The following is a 26,332-nucleotide window of genomic DNA, read 5'->3' as shown; positions in this document are numbered from 1 at the left end:
GACCTATGACCCCACAGCCCTCACCACAGCTCTATATCCTGTCTGGTTGCCCCATATCCAGCCTGGTGGCCTTGTATCAAGATATATAGCACCGTGATCTTGTATCCCCAACCCATACAACCACAACCCCACATCCTGCCATATAGTCCCCTGACCCCATATCCCTCCCGTGACTCTCCATTTTTCCCCATTGCCCCATTACAGCCCACATCCCTCAGCCCACCAGGACCCCCACGTGTGCTCACCTCCTCTGTTCACCTCAGTGTCTGTGGGGAGCTGGGTCCCGCCCCATAGATTATGTGGGCAAGGGTGGGGCCGCATTTGGGGGCCACCCCTGCAGAGGCCCTTTGTCCTTTGTGATGGGGTGGGGACACCATCTAGGGTAAGGGACACTACTTGAGGGTGAGGGCACATTCTGGGGGGGAGTAAAAACAAAAGGGGGGGGGGAGGTGCATATTTTGTGGAACACCCGATAGATCTTTGGGGTAGGCACAGAGGAGCAGTGACCTCAGGGAGGTGTCCTATAGGGCAGCGGTGACATTGGAGGAAGTTTGGTGTTTCCTGAACAGCAAACGTCAGCTGTGTGGTGGCGGGGAGTCCCAGAATAGGAGTAAATGTACAAAAAAGGAGGTATAGTGCTGTGGGGCCGTGTCCCAGCACTGCCGTCACTTTATACATAGATCCAAATACCTTCCATGCAGCATTTCCCTGAGGAACATGTGGAGGTCGGGACAAACATCACCATCCGGTGCTGGAACCAGGGTTTTCGAAGCACCACTTTCCTGCATCAGGACAGGGACTCAGCTCCAATCCAGCACAGGAACCCCAGTATTGGGGGCTCGGCCACCTTGACCCTCTTTAGGTGATTTCAGCCATTGTCCAGGCGAGCACAGCATCACCTGGCTGCTGCCATGCTGGGATAACGGGGCCCACAGCCTGGATTTAGTGGGCATGGAAGCCAGGCAGCTGGGATCCCTCTCTGGGGAAGGGGGCACTGACAAAGTCATGGAAAACATGACAGTGCTCTCCCTCTCTGGACACAACTGCTGTCAGCTGTGAAGGAGAGTTGTCCTGACAGGGACGATGCCACATGTCAGCCAGGGAAGTGGGCAGCATGGAAAGGGGTATCCAGTGTGGGAGGGAATGAGCTGTGCTGGAGGAGGTATGGAATGGGGACCTGAACAATGACCAGTTCTCCCAACATCCAGACAGTGTCCAATGTGGAGGAAGTTTGATTGGCAACTCACCATCATCGTATGGCAACTCACAGACAGTAAGAACCTGGAAATTTGGAGAGGGGCAAGTGGTGGAGGAATTGGCTGATCAACTCTGGCAATAGCAGTTCCACCAACCAGGTGGAAGAAAGGGACAGTTGGGTTCACAGAGCAGTGCCATATCTGGGAGGTTCCAAAGATTCACCTTTCCCACAACTCACCGAGTGGGACGGGACATTTTACTTGGCATCATGGGCAGAATGCCCTGAATACAGAGCAAGAGGAATCCAGAAGAGATATAATCCGAGTTGAGAAGGAAGGATTCTTGTTTGGACCTTGTCTGAGTTTCCTGGCAGCTGCTCATGTCTACACGAGCTCAGCCTGATCAAGAGTGCAGAGAGGATACAGGACTTGTCAAAAGGACACTGAAGAAGACCTGGTAAAGGTGAGGCCATTGTTTGTGGAGTAGGAGGTGCTGCAGTGAGAGCAGTGCAGGAAGATGGATGTGTTGTGCACCAAACTGGATGAGGAACTGAGTCAGCGAGAGCGGTGATAAGCAGTTTGCAAGCTGAACTGGAAGTTGAGGCAAAGGTGTGCTTGGGTGCAGAGAGAGCATCGCACAGCTGGCAGAACCATCTGCATGAGGGGTCGATATGCTTGCAGAGAGTGCACAGTTTTTGTACTTGTTTGCAATTAATACATGATTACCATCTCATTACCTTTCAACCAGATCCATCAGCTTTTCCACTCTGTGAGAAGAACCCTTTGCAGACCTGGAGCAGATACAAGCAGAAGAACAGCAGGTTTGCGTCAAGGGAAGCTGAAGAACGAAATGCGGAGGCTGCAAAACTTGTTGCCAAGTGAAGATAAGAAAGTTGAATAGATGTCCTGTTGTTGAAGATAAGGCAGCAAAACAGGTTGCTCAACTCGGTGTAACATCAGTGGGAACAGGTTCGTTCTGCCCCCCTTGTAAGGCAAGAAATTCACAATGAGAAATAATTACCAGCCTTCTTCCCACGTGGTTTCCAGGAAGGCAGTGAGATGGTGAGTGGAGGACGTTCCTTCGCTTTCTGCTCTGCCCTAACCTGCCACACAGTTAGGAGATATTTCCCCTTTCCCTTTGGTGTGATATATTCCTCTTGATTCCTTTTATAATGTGTTATATCACATTCCTTTACCATTTTGAGTAAAACAGTTTTCTCCTTATCTCAATCAAGTAAATCCTCCATCTCTCCTGCCTGATGACTTCCTGAGGAGGAAGGTTAAGGTGGGAAGGGCCTAGCTCCTCCATGTCATGAACAGAAGTCTCCCCTCCCCTCCCCTCCCCTCCCCTCCCCTCCCCTCCCCTCCCCTCCCCTCCCCTCCCCTCCCCTCCCCTCCCCTCCCCTCCCCTCCCCTCCCCTCCCCTCCCCTCCCCTCCCCTCCCCTCCCCTCCCCTCCCCTCCCCTCCCCTCCCCTCCCCTCCCCTCCCCTCCCCTCCCCTCCCCTCCCCTCTTCCCTCCCCTTCCCTTCCCTCCCCTTCCCTCCCCTTCCCTCCCCTTCCCTCCCCTTCCCTCCCCTTCCCTCCCCTTCCCTCCCCTTCCCTCCCCTTCCCTCCCCTTCCCTCCCCTTCCCTCCCCTTCCCTCCCCTTCCCTCCCCTTCCCTCCCCTTCCCTCCCCTTCCCTTCCCTTCCCTTCCCTTCCCTCCCCTTCCCTCCCCTTCCCTCCCCTTCCCTCCCCTTCCCTCCCCTTCCCTTCCCTTCCCTTCCCTTCCCTTCCCTTCCCTTCCCTTCCCTTCCCTTCCCTTCCCTTCCCTTCCCTTCCCTTCCCTTCCCTTCCCTTCCCTTCCCTTCCCTTCCCTTCCCTTCCCTTCCCTTCCCTTCCCTTCCCTTCCCTTCCCTTCCCTTCCCTTCCCTTCCCTTCCCTTCCCTTCCCTTCCCTTCCCTTCCCTTCCCTTCCCTTCCCTTCCCTTCCCTTCCCTTCCCTTCCCTTCCCTTCCCTTATGTGCTTGACCACACATATGGGGGACATCTGTGGGGTCCCCAATACGCACATCAGCGTAGATAGTGGAGGTTTGGGGGGCAGCAGGAGAACCACGGTGCAGACTGCTGGGGGACTCAGCTTGCAGCTCAATGTAGGTCAGACAGTCGCTGTCACTGCACAGCATCTGGGGACAGAGGGGGACAGTGCAATGTCACTATGGGGGTCCCCAGTTTTCTTGGGGGGAACATCCGTGTTGTCAGTATGCAGGGGGAGTGTCCAAGAGGGTGAGTTTGGGGCTGAGATTTGGGGTCTCCAGGGGCCAGACACTGGAGACTGTGGGAGTGTTTTGGGCTTCATTACTCAATTTGAGGGTGTGCGTGGGGTCTGGCGGCTTGGTAAGCACCAGGGTGTCTGGGAATTTAAATGTGGATCTTGGGGAGCTCCCTGGTTCAGATTGGATGCTTCCATAGACTGGATTTGGAGATGAACTTAATTTTGGGACAAGACATATGGGGCTGGGGGTCTTGCGAGTTCCCCATGGGCAGGGACTGGGGTTCCCGAGTTGGGTGTGGGGTCTCAAGGGACAGATTGGAATTTGAGGTTGGCTGACACAGACACTGACCCGGAGCTGCACGGCCTCTGGCCTTCTGGGGTTGCATCTGCATCAAACATTGGAGGGGACAAATGTGAGTGCTGTGGGGGGCACCGAGGGACATTTGGGGTGTGTATAGGGGATCAAAGGGGAGGCTGAAGACAATAGGGGGATCCATAAAGAGATGGAAGAAATGCAATCCATTCCCCACCATGGCTCTCATCTCTCCACATCCAGCGTCTGTGGGCAGTGCGGAGGAAGACCACAATGAAGACGTGGATGAAGACAAAGGCAGCAGCACAGCCCCGCACCACTGCCACCACCAGGTTCCTGTCCATCTGCTCCGTGCCACCTGCGGGGTGTGGGTACAAGAGTGACATGCAGCCCTTGTTCATCACTGATGGAAATGCACCACCTCTGGTGGAGCTGTGCGGAGAAATGGGGTTTTGTTGCTGAGAAGGCTTTCTGTCAGACTGTGTCACTGTGCTCACTGCAGCAGTGCTCATTCCCATGACAATAAATCAGAGGTATTTTTTTTGGAGCTACCCCCATCTGTGTTGCTCACCCAGGCATTCAGTGCAGCCCATGGGGTTATGCTGTGGGATTGCGCGACCCCACATCTATAGGGAAATGCATGGGTAAGGGTTCAGAATGTCCGTAGGAGGATGTGGGCTCTCCAAATCTGTGGGGTGAGCAATGAGATGGGGTTTTGGAGTGCGTATGAGGGTATGCATCTCCAAATCTATGGGTGATCTATGCAGCAGGACTCCAATTTGTGCCCCACATCTCTAAACCTCCTTTTTTAGTACATTTACTTCGAATTTGAAACTTCCTCCCACAGCACAGCAGACATCTGTGGTCATTAAGGAAATGCTGAATTTCCTCCAATGTCACTACAGCCCCATATGATTCTCCCCCCCCACATGATTGCCCTGCTGATCCCCAAATTACACAACCTTGGGGAGCTCGACAAGAAGAGCACCCTCCCACTTTTTCCTCACCCAAAATGTCCCCTTGCCCTCAAGTACTGTACCCTATCTTACGGGGTAGATTTGGGTTCATTGGGATTGAGACCAGGGGATCAAGGATGCACAACAGCAATGGCATTGACCCCACAGGGCTGGAGATGAATAAATCCCATACCTGTAGGGAAAGTGTGCTGCTTTCCTTGTTCCCAGCTCAGGACATCAGCAGGACACTCCCTGCTCTGGTTCACCCCTCTGGTTGTTCTCCCTCACTGATGGCTCAAGCTGGCAGTGATGCAGTCACCAAGAGAAGCTTGAGGGCCCTGCAAAGGCACTGGGTTGCTCACTGGATGCAGTGGGAGCACATGTGGCGTTCTCGTCTGTCCGCTCAGTAGCTGTGAAGGATACTGAGAGGTCAGGGAAACACATATGATAAATATGTGGCAGAATGGTTGGTGCCACAGCAGAAGTTTTGTTTCTTCTTTTTCTGACCAGAGGGCGCTGTACTCTGTGCTGTGCTGATGGCTGCAGGTGGATCCCACCTGTCTGAAAGGGAGAAGCAGATCTCAGACCAGGAGCTGGCTTGTTTCCCTGAGAGGGCTTCAAACTGGCAGGCCTTTGGGGACAGCGTGAGATATGGAGCGGTGACAGCCTGTGTGGGACACCACAACTGGGGCATGTGTGCACGGCTCTGTGTGTCAGCCATTGGGTGCCCTCAGTACCACCACGTCTTGGGGACCACAAATCCCACATCAGGAGGTGATGCAACAGAGAAACGTCCACAAGAGGAAGTGACAGTGGCTCTGAGGCTCTTTCCTGCCCCACTGCAGTCCCAAAGCTGTTCCTGCCTCATGGCACCAATGGTGCTGGCCCTCATCCTGGGTGAGTGACAATGGGGACGTGGTGCCACGGGGGTTGGTGGCCCTATGTGCGATCAGAACTGTGTCCCTTGCAGGTTGGTGGCTGGTGGCAGCGAGCAGGGCCCGGCAACATGAGTGTGGTGATAGGGGGTTTATGGTGAGAGAGGGAGGGGAGCGTGGTCAGGGGGCCATCAGAGGGCACAGGAGGGTGTGCAGGGACAAGGCTGACTGCTGTCCCCCGTCCTCGTGCCCCGACCCTCCCTGTCTCTGCACCCCAGCCAGGGGGGTCCCTTGGGGACACTGTCACCCTGAGGTGCCACCTGCCGAAGCCGGCTGCATGGGTTGAGCTTTACCAGGATGGACTAGGGAGTCAGTGTGTGAGGGCCGCCTGCACTGCCCATTCAATGAGGCAGCAGTGGGAGTGGAGGTCTTGTGTCAGCATGGGTGAGTGCTCCTGTCTTTTTTTCAGCTGACTTGCTCTCCTGTTGACAGGCCCTGACGCCACCATTTCAAACATGGTGCTCACCAGGAAACGTGCTTCCCACGCAAAGACTGTGGCAACGCAGACAGAGGGTCTGCTCAGTAATGTTCAGGTCTCTGGCTGCCGGGAGTGCCTCAGCCTGCTGCTGCCAGGGGAGGATGGGAAGGATGCCACTTGTGTGCGGTGTGAGCAGCTGGCCGAGCTGCTCAACGTGGTGGTGGAGCTGAGGGAGGAGGTAGGTAGACTGCGGACCATCAGAGAGTGCGAGTGGGAGATTGACTGGTGGAGTGACTCTGTGCGAGAAAGGCGCAGAGATTGCACTTCCCAGACTGAGGGAGTAATGGACCCTCTCTCTCTCCATAGTCAAACAGGGAGAGACAGCTTGAGAGGAGAGGAGGAATGGCAGCAGGTCTCAGCCCAGCGTCGCAGGCAACCCCCATCCCGACCTCCCTCGGTTCCCTGGTCCCTCTCAGTAACAGGTATGAAGCCCTGTAACAACCAGAGGGAGTGGTGAGTGATGACGTGGGAGCACTGCCGCCAAGCTTGCCCAAGGTGAGGCGGTCAGCTCCACGTTTGAAGACTGCCTCCTCCAAGAAAGAAAGGAGGGTGCTAGTTGTCGGCGACTCTCTTCTGAGAGGAACAGAGGGTCCAATATGTCGGCCTGACCCTACCCACAGGGAGGTGTGCTGCCTTCCTGCGGCCCGGCTCAGGGATATTTCCAGAAAACTCCCCAGCCTTATCCGCCCCTCTGATTATTGCCCTTTATTGATAGTTCAGGCCGGCAGCGATGGGATCGCTGATAGACGCCTGAGGATTATAAAAAATGATTTTAGGAGACTGGGGAAGTTAGTTGGTGGAGCGGGCATACAAGTAGTGTTTGCCAGTATTCCCTTGGTGGCAGGGACAAACACTGAGATGACCAGGAAAAGCCATCTTATAAATGCATGGCTGAGAGCATTTGCTGAGGTGCAAGCGCAAAAATTTTGGATTCTTTGATCACGGGGCGGTCTACTCGGCACTTGGACTGAGGTGTGCTGATGGGAATTGCCTGTCTCCAAAGGAAAACAGATACTTGCCCAGGAGCTGACAAGACTTGTAGAGAGGGCTTTAAACTAGATAGGAAGGGGGCAGGGGATAAAGCCAGGCCTACTAGAGATCAGCCTGGGGAAGTGGTATTGGGATTAGGTGAGAGGCGAGGGGCTCAGCTGAGGTGCGTCTACACTAATGCACGCAGCATGGGCAGCAAGCAAGAAGAGTTGGAAGCCATTGTGCAGCAGGCAAACGATGACCTAGTTGCCATAACGGAAACGTGGTGGGATTGCTCCCATGACTGGAGCGCTGCAATGGATGGCTACAGACTCTTCAGGAAGGATAGGCAAGGAAGGAGGGGTGGCAGTGTGGCTCTCTGCATTAGGGATTGCTTTTATGCTACTGAGATTGTGACTGGGGACGATAACGTTGAATCCCTATGGGTAAAGATCAGAGGAAGGGCTGACAAGGCAGACATCCTGGTGGGCGTCTGTTACAAACGTCCAAACCAGGATGAAGAGACAGACAAGCTATTCTATAAGCAGCTGGCACGAGCTGCACGGTCGCCAGCCCTTGTGCTCATGGGGGACTTCAACTTCCCTGACATATGCTGGGAGTACAGCACAGCACAGAAGAAGCAGTCTAGGAGGTTTCTGGAATGCAGAGAGGATAACTTCCTGATGCAGCTGGTCAGAGAGCCCACGAGAGGAACTGCCCCGCTAGACCTGCTGTTCACAAACAGGGAAGGTCTGGTGGGAGATGTGGAGGTTGGAGGCTGTCTTGGACAGAGTGACCATGAAGTGATAGATTTCTCGATTCATGGTGGAGCCTGGAGGGGGAACAGTAAAACTGCTACCTTGGACTTCAGGAGGGCAGACTTTGAAGTGTTCAAGAGACTAATAGGGGGAGTCCCCTGGCATTCAGTCTTAGTGAGTAAAGGGGTCCAAGAGAGCCGGTTGCTCTTCAAGAAGGAAGTCTTAAGGGCGCAGGAGCAGGCAGTCCCCCTGAGCTGCAAAATGAACTGACGGGGAAGAAGACCGGCGTGGATGAATCGGGAGCTATTCTTGAGGCTCTGGGAGAAAAAGAGAATCTACCTCCTGTGGAAAGAGGGACAGGCAACTCAGAATGAATACAAGGAAGTCGTTAGGATGTGTAGAGGTGAAATCAGAAAGGCTGTTGATGTGGTCTATCTAGACTTCAGCAAGGCCTTTGACACTGTCTCCCACAGCATTCTCCTGCAGAAGCTGGCAGTCCATGGCTTGGATGGGTACGCTCTTGGCTGGGTAAGGAGCTGGCTGGAGGGCCGGGCCCAGAGAGTGGTGGTGAATGGAGCTAAATCCAGCTGGCGACCGGTCACGAGTGGTGTTCCCCAGGGGTCGGTGCTGGGGCCTGTCCTCTTCAAGATCTTTCTTGATGACCTGGATGAGGGCATTGAGTGCACCCTCAGTAAATTTGCAGATGACACCAAATTGGCTGGAAGTGTCGATCTGCCTGGGGGTGGCGAGACCATTCAGAGGAAACGGGACAGGCTGGAGGGCTGGGCTGAGGCCAAAGGGATGAGGTTCAACGAGACCAAATGCCAGGTCCTACACTTCGGCACAACAACCCCAGGCAACGCTACAGGCTTGGGGCGGAGTGGCTGGAGGACTGCATAGAGGAAATGGACCTGGGGGTGTTGGTTGATGCTCGGCTGAACATGAGCCAACAGTGTGCCCAGGTGGCCAAGAAGGCCAATGGCATCCTGGTTTGCATCAGAAAGTGTTGCCAGCAGGAGCAGAGAGGTGATGGTTCCCCTGTACTCAGCTCTGGTGAGGCCGCACCTCGAGTACTGTGGCCAGTTCTGGGCCCCTCACTGGAAGAAAAACATCGAGGCCCTGGAACGTGTTCAGAGGAGGGCAACAAAGCTGGTGAGGGGTGTGGAACACAGGCCATATAAGGAAAGGCTGAAGGAGCTGGGAATGTTCAGCCTGGAGAAGAGGAGGCTCAGGTGAGACCTCATTGCTCTCTATAACTTCCCGAAGGGAGGTTGTAGTGAGCTGGGGGTTGGCCTCTTCTCTCGTGTCATTAGTGATAGGACCAGAGGGAATGGTGTCAAGCTAAAGCAGGGGAGATTCAAGCTGGTGCTCCTACCACCCCAAGGGCTATCTCTTTGTGCCCTCACCTCTTGGGGACAGTGTGAGACTGGAGGTGGCACCCACACCTTCACCCCCAGGTTGGTACCAGCCCCCATTTGGGTGCCTGCAGTGTCACCCACAGGTGGCAGTATCATCACATCCCTTCCCCATCGCGGTGATGCTGAGGATGAAGGCACCCAAATCCCTTCACCCCTCAGATGCTGAGTTGGTGTCCCATGGGAACCAGCCATCTGCCAGGGTTGAGCTTTACCAGGATGGACTTCTGAGATCCTACAAGGACGTGGACAAGCATCAGGTCATGGCTGAGTTCTCCTTGGTTTGCGTAAAGCTGGAAGATGTAATGAAGGATTGGTGCCAATACCGGGTTTTGGAGCCACCAGGAAGATCAGAGAAGAGTGTCCCCATCGAGTTGGTGGTGACAGGTGAGGGTTATGGGGAAAGCAGATGGCCCTCGGCATTCTCCACAGGGCCATGTCCTATCTCTGTTCTCCCTCTGCATCCAGATAGTCAATATTCCCCACCTAACATTTCCATGAGCCCTGACAAAAGCGTGGCAGTGGGGACCAATGTCACCATCCGCTGCTGGAACCAGGGATATGGGGGCATCATCTTCCTGCACAAGGATGGGCACTCAGCCCCTCTCCAGCACCAGGACCCCAGTGATGAAGGCATGGCCACCTTCATCCTTGTTGCGGTGACCACAGCTGACAATGGCACCTACAGGTGCTCCTACCACCCCAAGGCTTATCTCTTTGTGTCCTCGCCTCTTGGGGACAGCGTGAAACTGGAGGTGGCACCGACACCTGCACCCCCAGGTAGTTCCCAGCCCCCCATTTGGGTGCCTCCAGTGTCACCCACAGGTGGCAGTATCATCACATCCCTTCCCCATCGAGGTGATGCTGAGGATGAAGGCACCCAAATACCTTCACCCCTCAGGTGCTGAGTTGGTGTCCCATGGGAACCTGGTGATTGCAGTGGTGAGGGGCTGTGCTGCTGTCCTCGTTTTTGCCCTCAGAATTTTCTTTGTCATCGATGCCCACAGCCTCTGGATACGGAGAGATGAGAGTCTGGGTGCTGACGTGGGTGCTGGAAGCCCCCAATAATGCCTCCCCAGAAGGCATCTCATCTTTGGGGTGCACTGTGTGGGTTAGATACACATTCCTTATTTTGGGCTCCCTGATGCTCTCTTCCCCTCTCAATGATTCCCAGATCTTTTCAAACCCAACACCTTCAAGTCCCCACCAGAGCCCCCAAATGCTTCCCAATCCCACCAAATCCCCAAATGCTCATCTCTAACAACAGTACCCTTTCTTTGCGTTCAAATCCCTTAGCACTCTTTCATACACACAAATCCTTCCGGATCTACCCCATATCCAACATCAGCGCTGTGGGATCCCCACATCTGTCCCAATTCACCCCTCCCCTACAGATCACCTTCAAGCCCCCTGACTCCCATTCTGTCCAACGTACATCTCCTATAGATTCCCTCATAGACCATCACTGTTCTTTCTCTCTTCCTTGACTGTCTTATTAAAACAGGTTTTTCTCTCAACCTCTGAGTTCCAGATTATTTGTCCTCTCATTCTCTCCCCCATCCCTCTCGGAGCAGTCAGTGAATGATGAGAACAGTCTTTCTACACTTTGAGAGCAGCCTTTCTCATCACTTGAGCAGATGTGAGCTGAAGGACGTGAATAGAAGCTCAAGAACTTAATGCAGAAGAGCCACAGAGCTTGTTGTCCAGTGAAGATAAGAAAGTAGAATAGACGTCCTGTTGTTGAGGATTAGATGGCAAAACAGATGCCTGGGCTCAGTGTAACGTCAGTGGGAACAGGTTTGGGCTACCCTCCCACCCCCTGAATGGTTGGAAATTTACAGCCATAATGCATCCCACCACCACCAGAGATGGGAGTTATTTCCTGGAATCTCTGCCCGTGTCCTTGGAATGCAGTGAATATGTTCATGCTGTGCCTTCAGGCACATGGCTGTTTCTCCCTTTGGTGTGCGTGTTGGTGGAGCGATCCCCCACGCACCCAGTGCTGTGATAAAGGCAACACCTGCTTGACATCACACTTTGGTGTCTGAGGTTACTTTGCTGGTTTTCTCAGCTTCCTGAGGGCTCTGAATTGTGCTTGATAGGCACAGCCAGAGCCCAGTACTGTGCAGCGTGATGGAGAACAAGAAGGGATTCTTTAGATACAGTGGTCAGCAGAGACAGACAAAGGTGAGTGTTCCCCTTCTGACAAAAGAGAAGGCACAAGAGGCCGCACCTGGCATGGAGCCACAGTTGAGTATTTGTCATCCCATGGAGGACACCATTCATGACCATGTGCTGGCAGAACTTTGGGGACACTGTGTTATAGCCAAGGAGTGACAACTTGCACGTGGTGCCCCACACCACTCACTGGAGAAACTGTCAGACGGGGAGGTGACATCATGGCATCCTGTCCCCAAGGGGAAATGAGATTGCCTTTCCGGCCACTCCCAGTCTGCACTGCAGCCTCGCTGTCCCCAAGCTGCTCCTGCCTCATGGCACCAATGGCGCTGGCCCTCATCCTGGGTGAGTGACAATGGGGACGTGGTGCCTCGGGGGTTGGTGGCCCAGTGTGGGACCAGAACCGTGTCCCTTGAAGGTTGGTGGCTGGTGGCAGCGAGCAGTGCACAGGAACGTGAGTATGGGGGCAGGGGGAGACTGGAAAGAGAGGGAGGGGAGTGTGGTCAGAGGACCATGAGAGGGGCAGAGGAAGGTGTGCAGGGACAAGGCTGACTGCTGTCCCCTGTCCTAGTGCCCCGACCCTCCCTGTCGCTGCACCCCAGCCAGGGGGTGTCCCTGGGGGACAATGTCACCCTGCGCTGCCACCTGCCCCGGGTGCAAGCCTGGGTCCAGCTCTGGTTGAATGGAATTCTGAAATCTAACAAGGAAAAAGACAAGGAGCAGGATACGGCTGAGTTCTCCTTTGCTGTCACAAACCTGGAAGACACCGGGACGTATCAGTGTCGGTACCAGGTGTCAGAGCCACTGTGGACATCAGAGAGGAGTGATCCTGTGAAGCTGGTGCTGACAGGTGAGGGTACTGGGCACAGTGGGTGGCCCTGAGCTTTCCCCCGAGGATCAAGTCCCATCTCTTTTCCTCCCTGCACACATCTCATAACATCAGCCCCTCACAGTTCCTTGAGCCCATGGCACATGTAAGAATGGGGACCAATTTATCCACCCAGAGCTGGCATGATGATTCTGGTGCTGCATGCCTCCTGCACAGTGCTGAGCACTCAGCCCCTGTCCAGCTCCAGGATCCCACTGGTGGGGCACAGCCACCTTCATCTACTTAGGGAGGAACCCAGCCTATGCTGGCACCTATAGGTGCTCTACCACCCCACGGACCACATCAGAGAATTAGTCTGAGACCCACATCTCTATGCCCCCAGTGTGCCCTGTGAGTGGCAGTGTCACTGCATCCCTGCCCTGTGCTGAGGACACCCAAACACCCCAATCTCACAGGTGCTGAGGTGTCATCCCGTGGGAACCTGATGGTGGTGGTGGTGAGGGACTGCACTGCTGCCCTCATCTTCAGCCTGAGCCTCTACTTCATCCTGGATGCCTGCAGCCCCTGGACATGGAGAGATGAGAGCCCTGGTGAGGAAGGAGTTCAAAGTTTTCCACCTCCTATAGACCCCACAAGCATCCCCTACCCATCCTTTGATCCCCCATAGATCCCGTATAGACCCCACAACTGGACCTTGAGGCCCCCACATAACCCCCTACCTTCCCTCTCCCCTTTTCAATGCAGGTTTCACCCCCAGAATGATCGATCCCATACACTTCCAGGTAAGTGCCTGAGTCAGTGAATCCCAAATCCCAACATCCCTCTTCGGACCCACGCCAGACATCACCGTGGAAACCCAAACCTTCCCCATGGGAACCCGAAATGACCCCCAGTCTCTTACGGCTTACCCTGACATTGATGTGCACCACCTGTATCCAGGCCCATGGGAATCTCAAATCTGCATTTTGGGGACCCCCAGCCCACTAATCTTAGCCCTCAGACCCACAGAAGCTCTCATGCCCCAGACCCCATAAGTCCCCACAGGTCTACCAGAGGGACCTCTAATGAGCTCACAGAGAAGCCCAGTATATAAGCCACGGGGACCCCAACACAAAGGCCCTGTGTTCCCCCAGTCCCTAAATATATCCAGACCCAATGGGCACCCTGGAAACACAGCTGGACCCCAAATATCCCCCGTGTAGAACCCAAATTTGAGCCTCTCCCCCAGAAATACAGCTCCACCCTCATGGACACCCCTTCCCTCCTTCCTCGCATACCTACTCCAGAGCCCCACCCCAAACTAAAGCATCCTGGGGACCCCATGATTGCAACCCAATTTCTGCCTCTATCTCCAGGTGCCCCCCAGGGACAGCGAGGGTCTGACCTACACCGAGATGCCAGCTGTCATCCCGTGCTCCCAGCCTCCCCGTTCCCCCACTGCCCCCCAGTCCCCCATTATTTACACCAAAGTGAGCACAGGGGATCACACTGATGGACCTCCATTGGTGTCTCAGTTTTGATGCGCATGCAAGGGGGCAGGTGCCACATTCCCTGCTTGGGTCTCCCTGATGTCCTCTTCTGACCTCGGATCAGATAACCTCCCCTAATCTAACACTCCCAAATTCTCACTGGTGCATCCCAAATGCTTCCCACTCGCTCCAAATCTCTAAATGCTCATCTCTTATACAAAAATCCTTCCTTATCCCCTCAAATGTCTTAGCACACCTTGAGTCCTCCAAATGCCCTCCAATTCACTCCAAAACACCACCACCATTCCTCTGAAACCCCCTGAGCTGTTCCAATCTACCCCTCTACTGCATATAATCTAAAATGTCCGTTTCTTCCCCTCCCATCTCCTACAGATGCCCCATAGATCCTCTATAGACCCCACAAAATCCCCTGCCACCCTTTCTGTCCTTGTTGTACCCTTGGTCTTTGGGTGCTGAGCAATTCCTTTGTGCATCACTTGCTTTGCAGAAGTAAATACATCTATCTGATTATCAGTACTGTTATTTCTCACTTCCTTTTCAGTCTCAGTAAATAGATTTTATCTCCACCAATGAATTCTTCCTCGTTTTCTCTCCTCTCCTCTCCTCTCCTCTCCTCTCCTCTCCTCTCCTCTCCTCTCCTCTCCTCTCCTCTCCTCTCCTCTCCTCTCCTCTCCTCTCCTCTCCTCTCCTCTCCTCTCCTCTCCATCCAGCACTAAAATCTACACCCAGCACCCAAAAAACTTACACTCAACCCCCAAACATGCAACCCCCAAAACTCTTCCCATCCTCTCACATTCTCTAGTCAGCAGTCAAATCTTCAGTCACTCTCAACAAGTCTCCATCCAGTCCCTAAACACTGTTCAGCTCCAAAATACCCTCACCACCCCAATATCTACATCCAGCCCCAAATGTCCCATCCACCCACAAAATCTCCATCCACTTCCCACAATCTCTATCCCCCCAGAAATTTCCAAACCACACAGAAATCTCCATTCACTCCAAAATTCTCAATCCAGCTCCACAAACTCCATCCAGACCACAAAAACTTCGTGCATCCCCAAATAGCCATCCGGACCCCAAACACAAAATCTGTGGGCCGGGTGCTGGTTTGGGATGTGGAGCCGGAGATGCGCACACGGGAAGGGGACGTGTGTGTGCTGTAGGGACAGACGTGGCGCTGACGTGGGGCACATGGTAAGGACACACGGACACACGGAGGGCCTGGAGAGTGCAGGCACAGGGAGCACATGTGCACCGTCCCTCTCAGGGGGTTTGGAGGCAGGTGAATCTCTCTCTGTCTCCTGAGTCACACCTCTCCCAGCCAGCAGGGACAGATACCGCGATGGAGTCAGCCAAGGCTCAGAGCAGGAATACACGTCCATTTCCTGAGAGCTTCTCTTCAGAGCACTGCTTTGGAATGAAAAACTGTCCACAAAGTCTTGTTGCTCACCTCCCGCATTCTTTACCGGTCTCAGAAAACATGCTAAGGACACCCATGTGCAGCACTGTGCACATCTACTGGTGTACACGCGTGATGCTGCAGACACCAAGGAATGGAGTTAATCACGGAGTGCACATCTGGGTATAACTGTTGTGCACATGTGACGGTGAACACATGTGACACACAGGAACACATGCAGTGATACATGCATGCAGTGCACACGTGACGGTAAGCACACACAACACACCTGCACTGTGCACGCTGGCAGTACATGTGAGCACATAACACACACGTGTCTGTGCACACGTATGGAGGCATCAGTGATGCCTCCCAACTGCTACCTCGGCGTAGATAACAGAGGGCTGGGGGTCAGCGGGGGGGTTGAGGGGCGGAGTGCTGGGGGTCACAGCTTGCAGCTCCATGTAGGTCAGACCCTCGCTGTCACTGGAAGGCACCTGGGGACACAGTGGGAAGGCAGAGTGTCAACCTGGGGGTTAGAGTTAATGGGACACTGCCTGAGTGATGTTTGGTTTTTTTCCTACAAGTGTGAAAGTGGCCCATGGGGTCTGAGGGGTATTCATTTCCACGATGAGGATTTGGAGTTCCTCATGGTCTGGGTCTGGGTGGTGTGCTTAACACGAAGGCAATCCATATGAGGCTCCCCTGGATCCCCTGGGGTCCCCATGGTGACAGGGTTTGGGGTTGTAAATGGGATCAGGAGGTGTTCCAAGGGTCAAACTGGGTTTTGGGGTCCCCTGATCCAGACACTTACCTGGAACTCCATGTCCTCATGCTTTTCGGCAGGGGCAGCTGCATCAAAACAAGGAGAGGAATGTGGTGGGGCTATGACCCGGGGAGGGGTGAGGGGGGGGGCAGGAGGGGAAGAAGGGAATTGACTGAGGAGCGTTTGAGGGCATCTACTGAGAAATAAAGACTTTTACACCCTTCCCCACCAGGGCACTCGTCTCTCCATATCCGACGTCTGCAGCCAGCAAGGAGGAAGAAGATGGCAAGGACGAGGATGAAGAGAAAGGCAGCTGTGCAGCCCCCAACGACTGCCACCACCAGCTTCCCATGGGAACTGTCTGCAGCACCTGTGGGGTCCGGGTGTTTGGGTTATCACAACCTCAACCACAACCTCCATAGGGAGAGGAGGTGACACAGCCACTCATGGGTGGAACCTGGAATACCAAAATGGGGTTGATACTCACCTGGGGGTGCAGGTGTGTGTGTCACCTCCAGAGTCACGTTACTGCCAAGGGGTGAGGACAGAAAGGGGTAACCCGAGGGGCGGTAGGAGCACCTATAGGTGCCACTGTCAGCTGGGGTCACCCCAAAGATGGTGAAGGTGGCTGTGCCCACCACATCGGGGTCCTGGCGTTCGATGGGGGCTGAGCACCCATCCTTGTGCAGGAGGAAGGCGGCCCCATAGTCCTTGTTCCAGCACTGGATGGTGACATTGGTCCCTGTCTCCACACATTCCTCAGGGCTCAGGGAAATGCTGGGTGGGGGGAATCTGCGATCTGCATGAGGGAAGGGACAGCAGTGGGACACGGTCCTGTTGGGAGCAAGCAGAGCCATCTGCTGTCCCCAGTGCCCTCACCTGTCAGCACCAGCTCCGCAGGATCACTCTTCTCTGATTCCACTGCTGACCAAGACACCTGGTACTGACAAAAATATCTACCTGCGTGCTCCCGATTTGTGTTCAAGAAGGAGAAGTCTGCAGTGTCCTGCACCTTGTACTTGTAATTGCTGTGTATCCAACGTCCTTCCTTGTACAGCCGGACCCTGGCAGCCGGCTGGGGCAGGTGGCAGCGCAGGGTGACATTGTCCCCCAGGGACACCCCCTGGCTGGGGTGCAGTGACAGGGAGGGTTGGGGCACTAGGACAGGGGACAGCAGTCAGCCTTGTCCCTGCACACCCTCCTCTGCCCCTCTGATGGCCCCCTGACCACGCTCCCCTCCCTCTCTCCCCATTCTCCTCTTATCCCCATACTCACACAGCTGTGCCCTGCTTCCTGCCACCAGCCACCAACCTGCAAGGGACAAAGTCCTGGTCCCACACTGGGCCACCAACCCCCAGGGCACCACGTCCCCATTGTCACTCACCCAGGATGAGGGTCAGCACCATTGGCGCCATGAGGCAGGAGCAGCTTGGAGACGGCAGTGGGGACAGGGGTTGGCGTTGAGCTGCTGTCAGTTCCCCTTTTAGGACAGGATGTTTTGGTGTCACCACCTGACGTGGAAATCACTGCCAAAACGGGAAGTGGCACTGTGGGGTCCCCAGCAGTGTGGCTCACATGGAGCTGTGCAAATAGTCCTCCTTTTTTTGTCCTTTGCAGTTTGTCATTGCTTGGTTGTTACACACCATCCTCAGTGCTCTGCCAGCACGTGGGCCTGCACGTTGTCCCCCTAGGATGCCAAACACAGCACATGTGGCTCCAATGGTGTGTTCCACATGGGATGTCACACAAGTTCCCCAACACGTGCAGCCAGCTGCCACCACACACCTTGGGCACCACATACTGTCCCCACTCTACTTTCCTCGGTGATCCCCATTGGGGACAGCAGCAGCGACCTTTGGGGACACAGTGACACCCACACAGACATCTGTCACATGCTAAGGACACACAGGTGTGCATTATTTTGTACGTGGATCAGTGTACACACATGATGTCACGCACACACAGAGGCAGAGCACTGAGCATGGAGTACACGTGTACAGCTGCTGTGCCTGTGTGACTGTGCCACACATGTCAGATACATGACCAGAAGCAGTGGCACACATGTGGAGGCTCACATATGGGTGTGCACATGTGTGGTCAGATACGTGGATCCTGCTGGCCTTGGGGTGGCTGGGGACAGATCTGAGGTCCCACAGGACTGGTGGCTCGATTTTGGCTTGGATTGCAAAGAGTTTTGGTTTCCAGAGGAATGGTGGGTGTATTTTGGGCAGGACTGGAAGGTTGGAGGGACCCCTCAGGAATGAGGAGTTCCTTTGGGGACAAGGAGATGAACTCCAGTCCCACGGGGCTGGTTATGGGGTGGTGCTCAGAACTGTGAGCAGTGGAAATAAGCAGCTGTGTGCAGGGATTGGGGAACAGGGCTCCAAAGTGCTGAGAAAATCATCCGTAAACACAGGAGCTGTGAATTTTCAGCTGGAATGCACAGCGCTGCAGCCAGGCATTCAGCTCAGAACTGTGGCCGTGTGTCTCTCCCAGACTCCATGAGCCCTCTGTAAGCAGAGAGAAACAGCCATGGCTCCACATCTGCCTCATCCATGGCACGGCCCTTTGGGGTACGGACATCTGTGACAAACTATTGCCAAGGACGGAGCACAGGAGGAGGGAAATGCCCTCAGAACTCCCTGACAGACACCTGAGAGCTCACTAAGAACAGCAGCTGCTTCCACTGAACCAGACTGATGCGTTTGTTTCACAAAAAAAGGGCAAACACCTCAAACTCGTTTAATGGGTTTGCTTCTCTTTTTTTAGTTTGAATGAACAATATCAAAAAGTTCAGTTAGTAAGAGTTGAACTACACCATATACTTCATGAGGGCTATTCTGAAAGTAAAACCTGCAGGTTTATTACTTTGGCCCACGACATCGGATGGGAATGTCAGTGGGACAGCAGCAGAGGTGGAACCTTCCCACCAGTGTCCCATCCCCTTTTGTTGCCACGTGACAGACGGCAGCAGAGGGGACACATTGGCACAACGGCATCTGACACGGATATGGGACAGAGCTGAATTCCCCCATGCAGAAATAATGGCCCCACTGACATTCATCGACGCTTGTGAGCTCTGATGGAGACCAAGTGGCGGATGTGAGCACAGTGAGGCGGTGCGTTTCAGCAGTGCTGACAGTGACAGCAGTGTGAGAACACTCCTTGAATTGCACTCGTGGGCTCGTGCACGCCTGTTGTTACACACCACTGCAGTGTTATGGGGCCTTTTGTGGTGACTTGGGACCAATCCAGGGGTTCCTTGGGGCTGGGGGTGGTGTTTGGTGCAGGTTTGAGAGTTGTGGATGACCTACAAGAGTGTTGGATGAAGTTTGGGTGTGTATGGGGAGGGTTTGGAGGTGTCCAGGGGTGTAAAGGAATCCAGGTGATAAGGACGGATTGTGATGGTAGTGATGACTGTTCAGGGATGAAGTGGGATTAGGGACAATTTGGTGCACACTGGTGGGGATTTGGGGGACGTTAAATTTGGGGAGATTTGTGGGACTGCGGGAGCAGAGGGCATCAATGAGACCCAAGCGGGAACTTGGTGTCTGTTTCCATTCTTGCACTCCAAAAAGGAGGCAACCCACGTGGGGGACATCAGTGGGGTCTCCCAGAGCCCACCTCAGCATAGATAACAGGGGGCTGGGGGACCGTGCTGGCCCCAGGGCGGCAGAAGCTGGGGGTCACAACTTGCAGCTCAGTGTAGGTCAGCCCTTCGTTGTCTTCTGGTGGCACCTGGAGACACAGGGAAACGGTGGGGTGATACCACGGGGTTCCCCAGAGTGCTTGTGGGGGGACCAATGGTCTCAGTATGTAGGGTAATAGCCAAGAGAGTGCGCTTGTGGTTCTGGGCTGCCTGAGATTCGGGGTCTGCATGGGTCAGACTCTGAGGGATGCTACAAGTGTTGTTAGGGCTTCCCACTACTTGGCTTGAGGGTGCCCATGGGATCTGGGGGATGGTTAAGGGTTTAGGGGTGTGCAGAAGCTTAGTTGTGGAGTTTCTACGGGTATGACGTAGGTGTTTGTGGTCTCCCATGGGGTATTCAGTGGACATTTAGGGTTTGGAGATCTGACAGTTGGCTGAGATTGTCAGCGCCGTGGGTCAGACACTAAGGGTCCGAATGAGTGGTGTTTTGGGTTCATGTTCTGTGATGTTCATGGAGTTTGTGTTTAGCTTGGGGTGTAGATGTCCTCAGGGAATATGGGGGCTGAGATGAAGGTTGTGGGGACTCCCCACAGTGTGGATTTGGGTTGTACATGGGTTGGGTTTGGGGAGTGCAGATAAGGTTATGGTAAGCCATACAGTACTGGAGGTCCTCTGGGTTCACCATGGGTTTCGGGTTCCTCTTATGGTCTGCTGGGAGGGGGAGAGCTTAGGGAGCAGTTTGGAATTTAAGGTCATCACACACAGACTCTTACCTGGAGCTCCTTGGCCTTGGAACTCTTGAGGGGTTCACCTGCATCAAAAAGAGGAAAGGGGGAGGGTCGTGGTTATGGAGGAACTCAGAGGGATCCCAGAGGATGAGGCCGAAGGCGAGGGCAGTGGCACAGCCCCCTGCCACTGCCACAACCAGGCTCCCACGGGATTCCCCATTGGCACCTGTGCAGTCTGGGTGTTTGGGTGATGCCATCCCCAGAAACCGCCTCCCTGGGGACGGGATGAGGTGACACTGCCACCCATGGGTGATACGAGGGACATAGACATGGGAGACTCAGACCTACCTGGACGTGTAGGTGGGGATGTCACCTCAAGTGTCACGCTGTCCCCGAGGGGTGAGGACACAAAGGGGTGACCCCAGGGGCAGTAGGAGCAGCTGTAGGTGCCGGTGTCAGCTGGGGACACCCCAAAGAGGGTGAAGGTGGCCATTCCTCCACCACTGGGGTCCTGGCGCTGGACAGGAGCTGAGTGCCCACCCTTGTGCAGGAGGAAGGAGGATCCATAATCCCAGTTCCAGCACTGGATGGTGACATTGGACCCCCTCCCCACGTGGATACTGATATTGATGGCTGTCATCACGTGTCCCTCAAAGCTCAGAGAAATGTCTGGTGGGGGGTACCTGCGATCTGTGTGCAGGGAGGGCAGAGAGGTGGGACACCACCCTGTGGGTACAGCCCAAGGCCCACCATTATTCCCAGTGCCCTCACCTGTCAGAACCAGCTCCACGGGATCGCTCTTTTCTGATGTCCCCAGTGGCTCAGACACATGGTACTGGCACCGATACGCCCCTGCATGCTCCCAACTCGTGCTAACGAAGGAGAACTCGACCGCATCCTGCTCCTTGTCCTGGTACTTGTTGTGTGTCCTACTTCCGTCCTGGTACAGCCAGACCCAGGCAGCCAGCCGGCTCAAGTGGCAGCGCAGGGTGACAGTGTCCCCGAGGGACACCCCCTGGCTGGGATGCAGCGACAGGAAGGGTCGGGGCACTAGGACAGGGGACAGCAGTCAGCCTTCTCCCTGCACACCCTCCTGTGTACCTCTGATGGCACCCTGACCACACTCCCCTCCCTCTCTCCCCATTCTTCTTCTGTCCCCATACTCAACGATGCCGTGCTCTGCTAATTGCCACCAGCCACCAACCTGCAAGGGACACGGTCCTGGTCCCACACAGGGCCACCAAACCCCATGGCACCACATCCCCATTGTCACTCACCCAGGATGAGGGCCAGCGCCATTGGTGCCATGAGGCAGGAGCAGCTCTGGGACAGCAAGACTGCAGTGAGGACAGGGAGTGGTGAGAGAAAGCAGCTCTCAGTTCCCCTTTTGCATCAGGACGTTGTGATTTGTCACCTCCTCACGTGTCAAATTCAGTCCCCAGGGAGTGGCAATGTTTTGAACCTGATGGGGTGGCACACACATAAGCAGCACAGAAGGTTCCACTGGGGTGTCGCACACAAGCAGTCAACCCTGGGATGTCACACAGTGTCCTCAAAGATCTTCCACCACCACGTGGCCTTGCTTGGTGTCGCCCATGGATGCCAATTGCAGGACATGTAGCTCCAAATGGGTTTCTCCCATGGGATGTCACTTCTGCTCTCCAACACGTCCAGCCAGCTGTCACCACGTGCTTTGGGTACCACACTCTGTGCTCACCGTGCAGAGTTTGTGTGGGCAAAGCTCAGTGAGGGGTGAAGCTGCACGATGCTGAGTGGGACAACAGAGAGGGGTTTTGAAATGGATGAACAACAAAGGTAGGAGCAGCGAGAACATCAGTTCGTGACTGGATGAGAATGGGTGCCTTCCAAACTGGGACAGAGATGAAGCAGAGACGTCTGGTGCCTTCTCTGCTGCTTTCTGCAGCAGCAGCGATGGGCTCTGGGACCACAGGTGCACTGAGATGAATGACCGTGACTCAGTGCAGAGTTGGAGTTTCCCTCGAGAACTCATGAAGGTGAAACCGGCACTGAGGGTCCAAATGCAATCAGCAATCTGAATGAGAATCTCTGCACTGTGATTGCTATGGAGGCATTGGCACTCTGACTGTTACATCTCTCTGTGCGGCTGAGCGACGCGACGAGGAGAAATGGAAAGAAGCCTTGCACTGCTGAACAGCTTCAGGAGAGGAAAGGGAAGAGAAGGAGATGGAGTGCAGGGAAGAGAAAGAGAGAGACGGGCAGAGGAAGGGATCAGCGCTGTGGATGGCAGCGTAGTTCAGCCAAAGTGTTCTAAGTGTCCCCATTCTGTGAGTGTGCCCATGCCAAAGCTGCAAAGTCTGGCAGTGCTGCAGTCCCAGAGCTTCTCCCCAGCATCCCTTTGTGCCCGCTGGGCTGATTGGTGCCACGGCAGGGCTCGTATCTTGCTCGTGTTGGGGACAATGGTGAGGGACACTGCCCGTGTCCTCCCACACCCCGTGCTGCCCACAGACATCCTGCCTCAGGGCTGTTTCTGAATGGGGTCTTCAACATAAATAAAGCCAGAAACACACAGAGAAGACAAAAAGGGAAGTGAGAAATAACGGTGATTTTAATTATAGACATCTGAATAGATAGAAACCAGTGATGCACGATGCAACTGCTCACCGCTCATCACCTCCTGCAGTGGCTTCTCCCCCCCAGGAAGCTCCTCAGAGCTCACCTGATGCCATACAGGCAGCACAGAGCAAGAAACTGAGAAACGGAGCCATCCTTGGCTCTGTGCAGCACTGCTCAGTGAACTCTCTGGCTGCGGATCTGTCTCTGCTTCTCTGAGAGTTCTGCTTATGAGCCCCGGGAACGGGGGATGCAGGGGGTTGTTCTCATGCCGGCACAGAACATAAGCTCTGATATCTCAATCTCACTGATTTCCCTCAACCCTTCTGCCTTTTTTTCCCTCACAGTTCCACTATTTGTACCCTCAATTACACTCCCACACACCATCAAACCAGTTCATCCCACTCCCTCCAAAGCCCACGACTCAAACAATACATTCCCACAGACACCCAGCACTCGGTCTCACCATTACAAAACTCAGTTATAACATCTGGTCCTGTTACATCATTTATGTTCCTGGATTCTTAGTCAGTGTTCCCCCAGGCTCACCAATGACATCTCTCCACTGAGCCAGAGGGGTCTTTTCAGTTTTTCTCTTGACACCCTTTGTCCCATCACAGCTGTTTATCCCGGCTGCTCTTCAGGACTGGTTGAAAATCCCTTGTGTGATGCTGGGTAATGGAGCCCACCCGCTTCCCCAGGGCACCAAATTCCCTGGGTAAGAGTCGTAACCAACGTCCCCAGCAACACAGAGTATTTCAAGCAGGGAATGGGATTCCACAAGGAACACTTTTACAACACAAACGTTGAACCATCACAAAGACAGCAGTAGTGACTCACACAGATCCCATCACCAAGAGAAAGAAAACCGGTTCAGATATTCCCTCCTTCCACAAAGTCCCACTCCTCACTTTCCTGCCCAGCCCCTCCTGGCAGTGCGGTGTGACAGTGACCCGTGTTACCCCAAACTGTAAATGTCCTCCCCAGCACCCACACCGTGCCAGGGCCGTTCCCCCGTCACCTTTCAGGCAGACTCACGGTTTCCATCCCGTGCCAAAATAAATCCCCCCTTGGGTGCCTTCAGGGCTGATGCACAGTTCTTACTGCCGTGCACCCTGCGCTGCCCTGCCCGACTCACAGTGCTTTTCCCCAAAGCCTTCACCAGAGAGCAGAAGCAGAGACAGAGAATGCAGAGTGAGGGAATGTCTTTCTCCAGAGGATCTTGTCTTCTCACGCTTGAGAGTTGCAGTCAAGTGATGAGAAAGGCTCTTCTCAGAGTGTAGAAAAGCCTTTCTCATCATTCAATGACTGTTTCCAGTGGGATAGGGGAGAGAAGCAGAGGAAAAATAATCTGGAACTCAGAGGCTGAGAGAAAAACCGGTTTAATAAGACAGTCAAGGAAGAGAGAAAGAACAGTGATGGTTTATGAGGGAATCTATAGGAGATGTACGTTGGGCTGAATGGGAGTCAGGGGGCTCTGGAGGTGATCTGTAGGGGAGGGGTGGATAAGATAATTGATAGGGGCTGGAAGGGGAGGCAGGGGATACATGGGGGGATTTGTAGGAGATGGGATGGGGGCAGGGAACACTTGGGGGAATCGATATGAAACCAATAGTGGATCAAAAGGTACACCTGGTGCACTCTACAGAAGAATGGAAGGGGAGCAAGAGGACAACTGGGGAGATCTACAGAGGTCTGCAGGAGATCAAAACCATTAAATCCCTTCCCCACCCAGACTCTCATCTCTCCGTATCCAGAGGCTGCGGGCATCTGATGATGACAAAGAAGATGCCAAGGGCAAAAACGAGGGCAGCAGCACAGCCCCTCAGCTCTGCCACCACCAGGTTCCCATGGGACACCAACTCAGCACCTGCGGGGCGCAGGTGTTATTTGGATGTCTTCATCCCCAGCATCACCGCCACGGGGAAGGGATGTGATGACACTGCCACCCATGGGTGACACTGGAGGCACCCAAATGGGAGCTGGTACCTACCTGGGGGTGCAGGTGTGGGTGTCACCTCCAATGTCACACTGTCCCCAAGGGGCGAGGACAGAAAGGGGGAATGCCAGGGGTGGGAGGAGCACCTGTAGGTGCCGGAGTCTGCCAGGGCCACCCCAAAGAAGGTGAAGGAGGCCGTGCCAGCATCATCAGGGTCCTGACGTTGCACCGCGGCTGAGCACCCAGCCTTGTGCAGGAGGAAGGTGGCCCCATAGTCCTTGTTCCAGCAGCGGATGGTGACATTGGTCCCTGTCCCCACACGTTCCTGGGGGTGAAGGGAGATGTTGGGTGGGGGAAAGCTGTGATCTGCATAAGGGGAGTGGACAGCAATAGGAAATGGTCCTGTTGGGAGTGCCCAGTGCCATCTGCTGTCCCCAGTGACCTCACCTGTCAGCACCAGCTCCACGGGCTCACTCCTCGCTGATATGTCCTCATAACCAGACACCTCGTACTGGCACCAATATGTACCTGCGTGTTTCCTCATTATGCTAGGGAAGGAGAACTCTGCCATGTCCTGCTCCTTGTCAATGTACCTGGACAACGTCCAAACCCCCTCCTGGTGCAGCGAGACCCAGGCAGCTGGACGGGGCAGGTGGCACCTTAGTGTGACATTGCTCCCCACTTCTATCCCCTGGCTGGGGTGCAGCGACAGGGAGGGTCTGGGCACTTGGAAAAGGAACAGCAGTGAGCCTTGTCCCTGCACACCTTCCCCTCTGCTGGCTTCCTGCTCATGCTCTCCTCCCTCTGTCCACATTTTCCCCTGGTCCCCATACTCACGATGCTGGGCCCTGCTCGCTGCCACCAGCCACCAACCTGCAAGGGACACGGTCCTGATCCCACACAGGGCCATCAACCCCCGTGGCACCACGTCTCCATTGTCACTCACCCAGGATGAGGTCCAGCGCCATTGGTGCCATGAGGCCGGAGCAGCTTGGGGACAGCGAGACTGCAGTGGGGACGGGGAGTGGCTGGAGATCCACTCTCACTTCCCCTTGGAGACACAATGGCATGATGTCACCTCCTCATCTGACAATTCTCTTCCCCATGTGGTGGCACCATGGGGCCCAGCATGGGCTGGCACACGTGGACTGGTTCATACAACTGTTTTTGTGGTGCCCCACACAAGCTGCCACCTGTCAGCTGTCACACACTGTGCCCAAAAGGCTGCCAGTGCGTGGCCTTGCTGGCTGTCCCCTGTGAGATGCCAACTGCAGGACACATGGCTGCAATGGGGTGTCACACATGGGATGTTGCACGCATTCCACAACATGTGCAGCCTGCACTTAACCCACTGTCCCCACTGCACTTTCCTCTGCCATCCCCACTGGGGACAGCATCTGCAATCTCTGGGGACACGGTGACACCCACTCCAATATGGACACATGCTGATGCTGACATGTGCACTGGGGAACACGTGGTCCCACCACCC

At 54.7% G+C, this 26,332-nt stretch overlaps 3 protein-coding genes and 2 pseudogenes across 6 annotated transcripts; 2 read left to right on the top strand and 3 right to left on the bottom strand.

Annotated features, from left to right (window-relative positions):
* Nucleotides 1-9,321: 9,321 nt before the first annotated feature.
* LOC149914158 (osteoclast-associated immunoglobulin-like receptor) lies at nt 9,322-10,181 on the top strand. The gene is made up of 2 exons (XM_090127527.1): nt 9,322-9,660; nt 9,742-10,181. Exons 1-2 carry the CDS (start codon nt 9,396-9,398, stop codon nt 10,179-10,181), a joined length of 705 nt encoding a protein of 234 aa, XP_089983653.1. The 5' UTR covers nt 9,322-9,395.
* A 1,177-nt stretch (nt 10,182-11,358) lies between these two features.
* LOC116239384 (V-set and transmembrane domain-containing protein 1-like) lies at nt 11,359-14,389 on the top strand. 3 transcript variants are annotated; one of them, XM_090127887.1, is made up of 7 exons: nt 11,379-11,460; nt 11,548-11,796; nt 11,870-11,905; nt 12,023-12,301; nt 12,736-12,870; nt 13,025-13,062; nt 13,636-14,389. In XM_090127887.1, exons 2-7 carry the CDS (start codon nt 11,673-11,675, stop codon nt 13,798-13,800), a joined length of 777 nt encoding a protein of 258 aa, XP_089984013.1. In that variant the 5' UTR covers nt 11,379-11,460; nt 11,548-11,672; the 3' UTR covers nt 13,801-14,389. The 3 variants fall into 3 exon arrangements, with proteins under 3 accessions (XP_089984014.1, XP_089984015.1, XP_089984013.1); XM_090127888.1 differs by lacking the exon at nt 11,870-11,905 and having other exon boundaries at nt 11,359-11,796; nt 13,636-14,387; XM_090127889.1 differs by lacking the exon at nt 13,025-13,062 and having other exon boundaries at nt 11,359-11,796; nt 13,636-14,385.
* Nucleotides 14,390-15,432: 1,043 nt separating this feature from the next.
* Nucleotides 15,433-18,571, bottom strand: LOC149914157 (osteoclast-associated immunoglobulin-like receptor). Of its 2 annotated transcripts, none has more exons than XM_090127823.1 (7): nt 17,320-18,571; nt 17,211-17,246; nt 16,815-17,093; nt 16,423-16,734; nt 16,153-16,305; nt 15,984-16,021; nt 15,433-15,666 (listed from the first exon to the last, which is right to left on the bottom strand). In XM_090127823.1, the coding sequence occupies exons 1-7, from the start codon at nt 17,348-17,350 to the stop codon at nt 15,529-15,531; spliced, it is 987 nt and encodes a 328-aa protein (XP_089983949.1). In that variant the 5' UTR covers nt 17,351-18,571; the 3' UTR covers nt 15,433-15,528. The 2 variants fall into 2 exon arrangements, with proteins under 2 accessions (XP_089983949.1, XP_089983950.1); XM_090127824.1 differs by having other exon boundaries at nt 16,165-16,305.
* A 102-nt stretch (nt 18,572-18,673) lies between these two features.
* LOC116240376 (osteoclast-associated immunoglobulin-like receptor) lies at nt 18,674-22,814 on the bottom strand (annotated as a pseudogene).
* A 1,456-nt stretch (nt 22,815-24,270) lies between these two features.
* LOC149914156 (T-cell-interacting, activating receptor on myeloid cells protein 1-like) lies at nt 24,271-26,239 on the bottom strand (annotated as a pseudogene).
* Between the last annotated feature and the right edge of the window lie 93 nt (nt 26,240-26,332).

Source organism: Phasianus colchicus, chromosome 31 (assembly GCF_987193195.1).
Source record: "Phasianus colchicus chromosome 31, bPhaCol1.hap1.1, whole genome shotgun sequence".
In the NCBI taxonomy this organism is placed as follows: domain Eukaryota; kingdom Metazoa; phylum Chordata; class Aves; order Galliformes; family Phasianidae; genus Phasianus; species Phasianus colchicus.
This window is presented reverse-complemented; position numbering and strand designations above follow the sequence as displayed.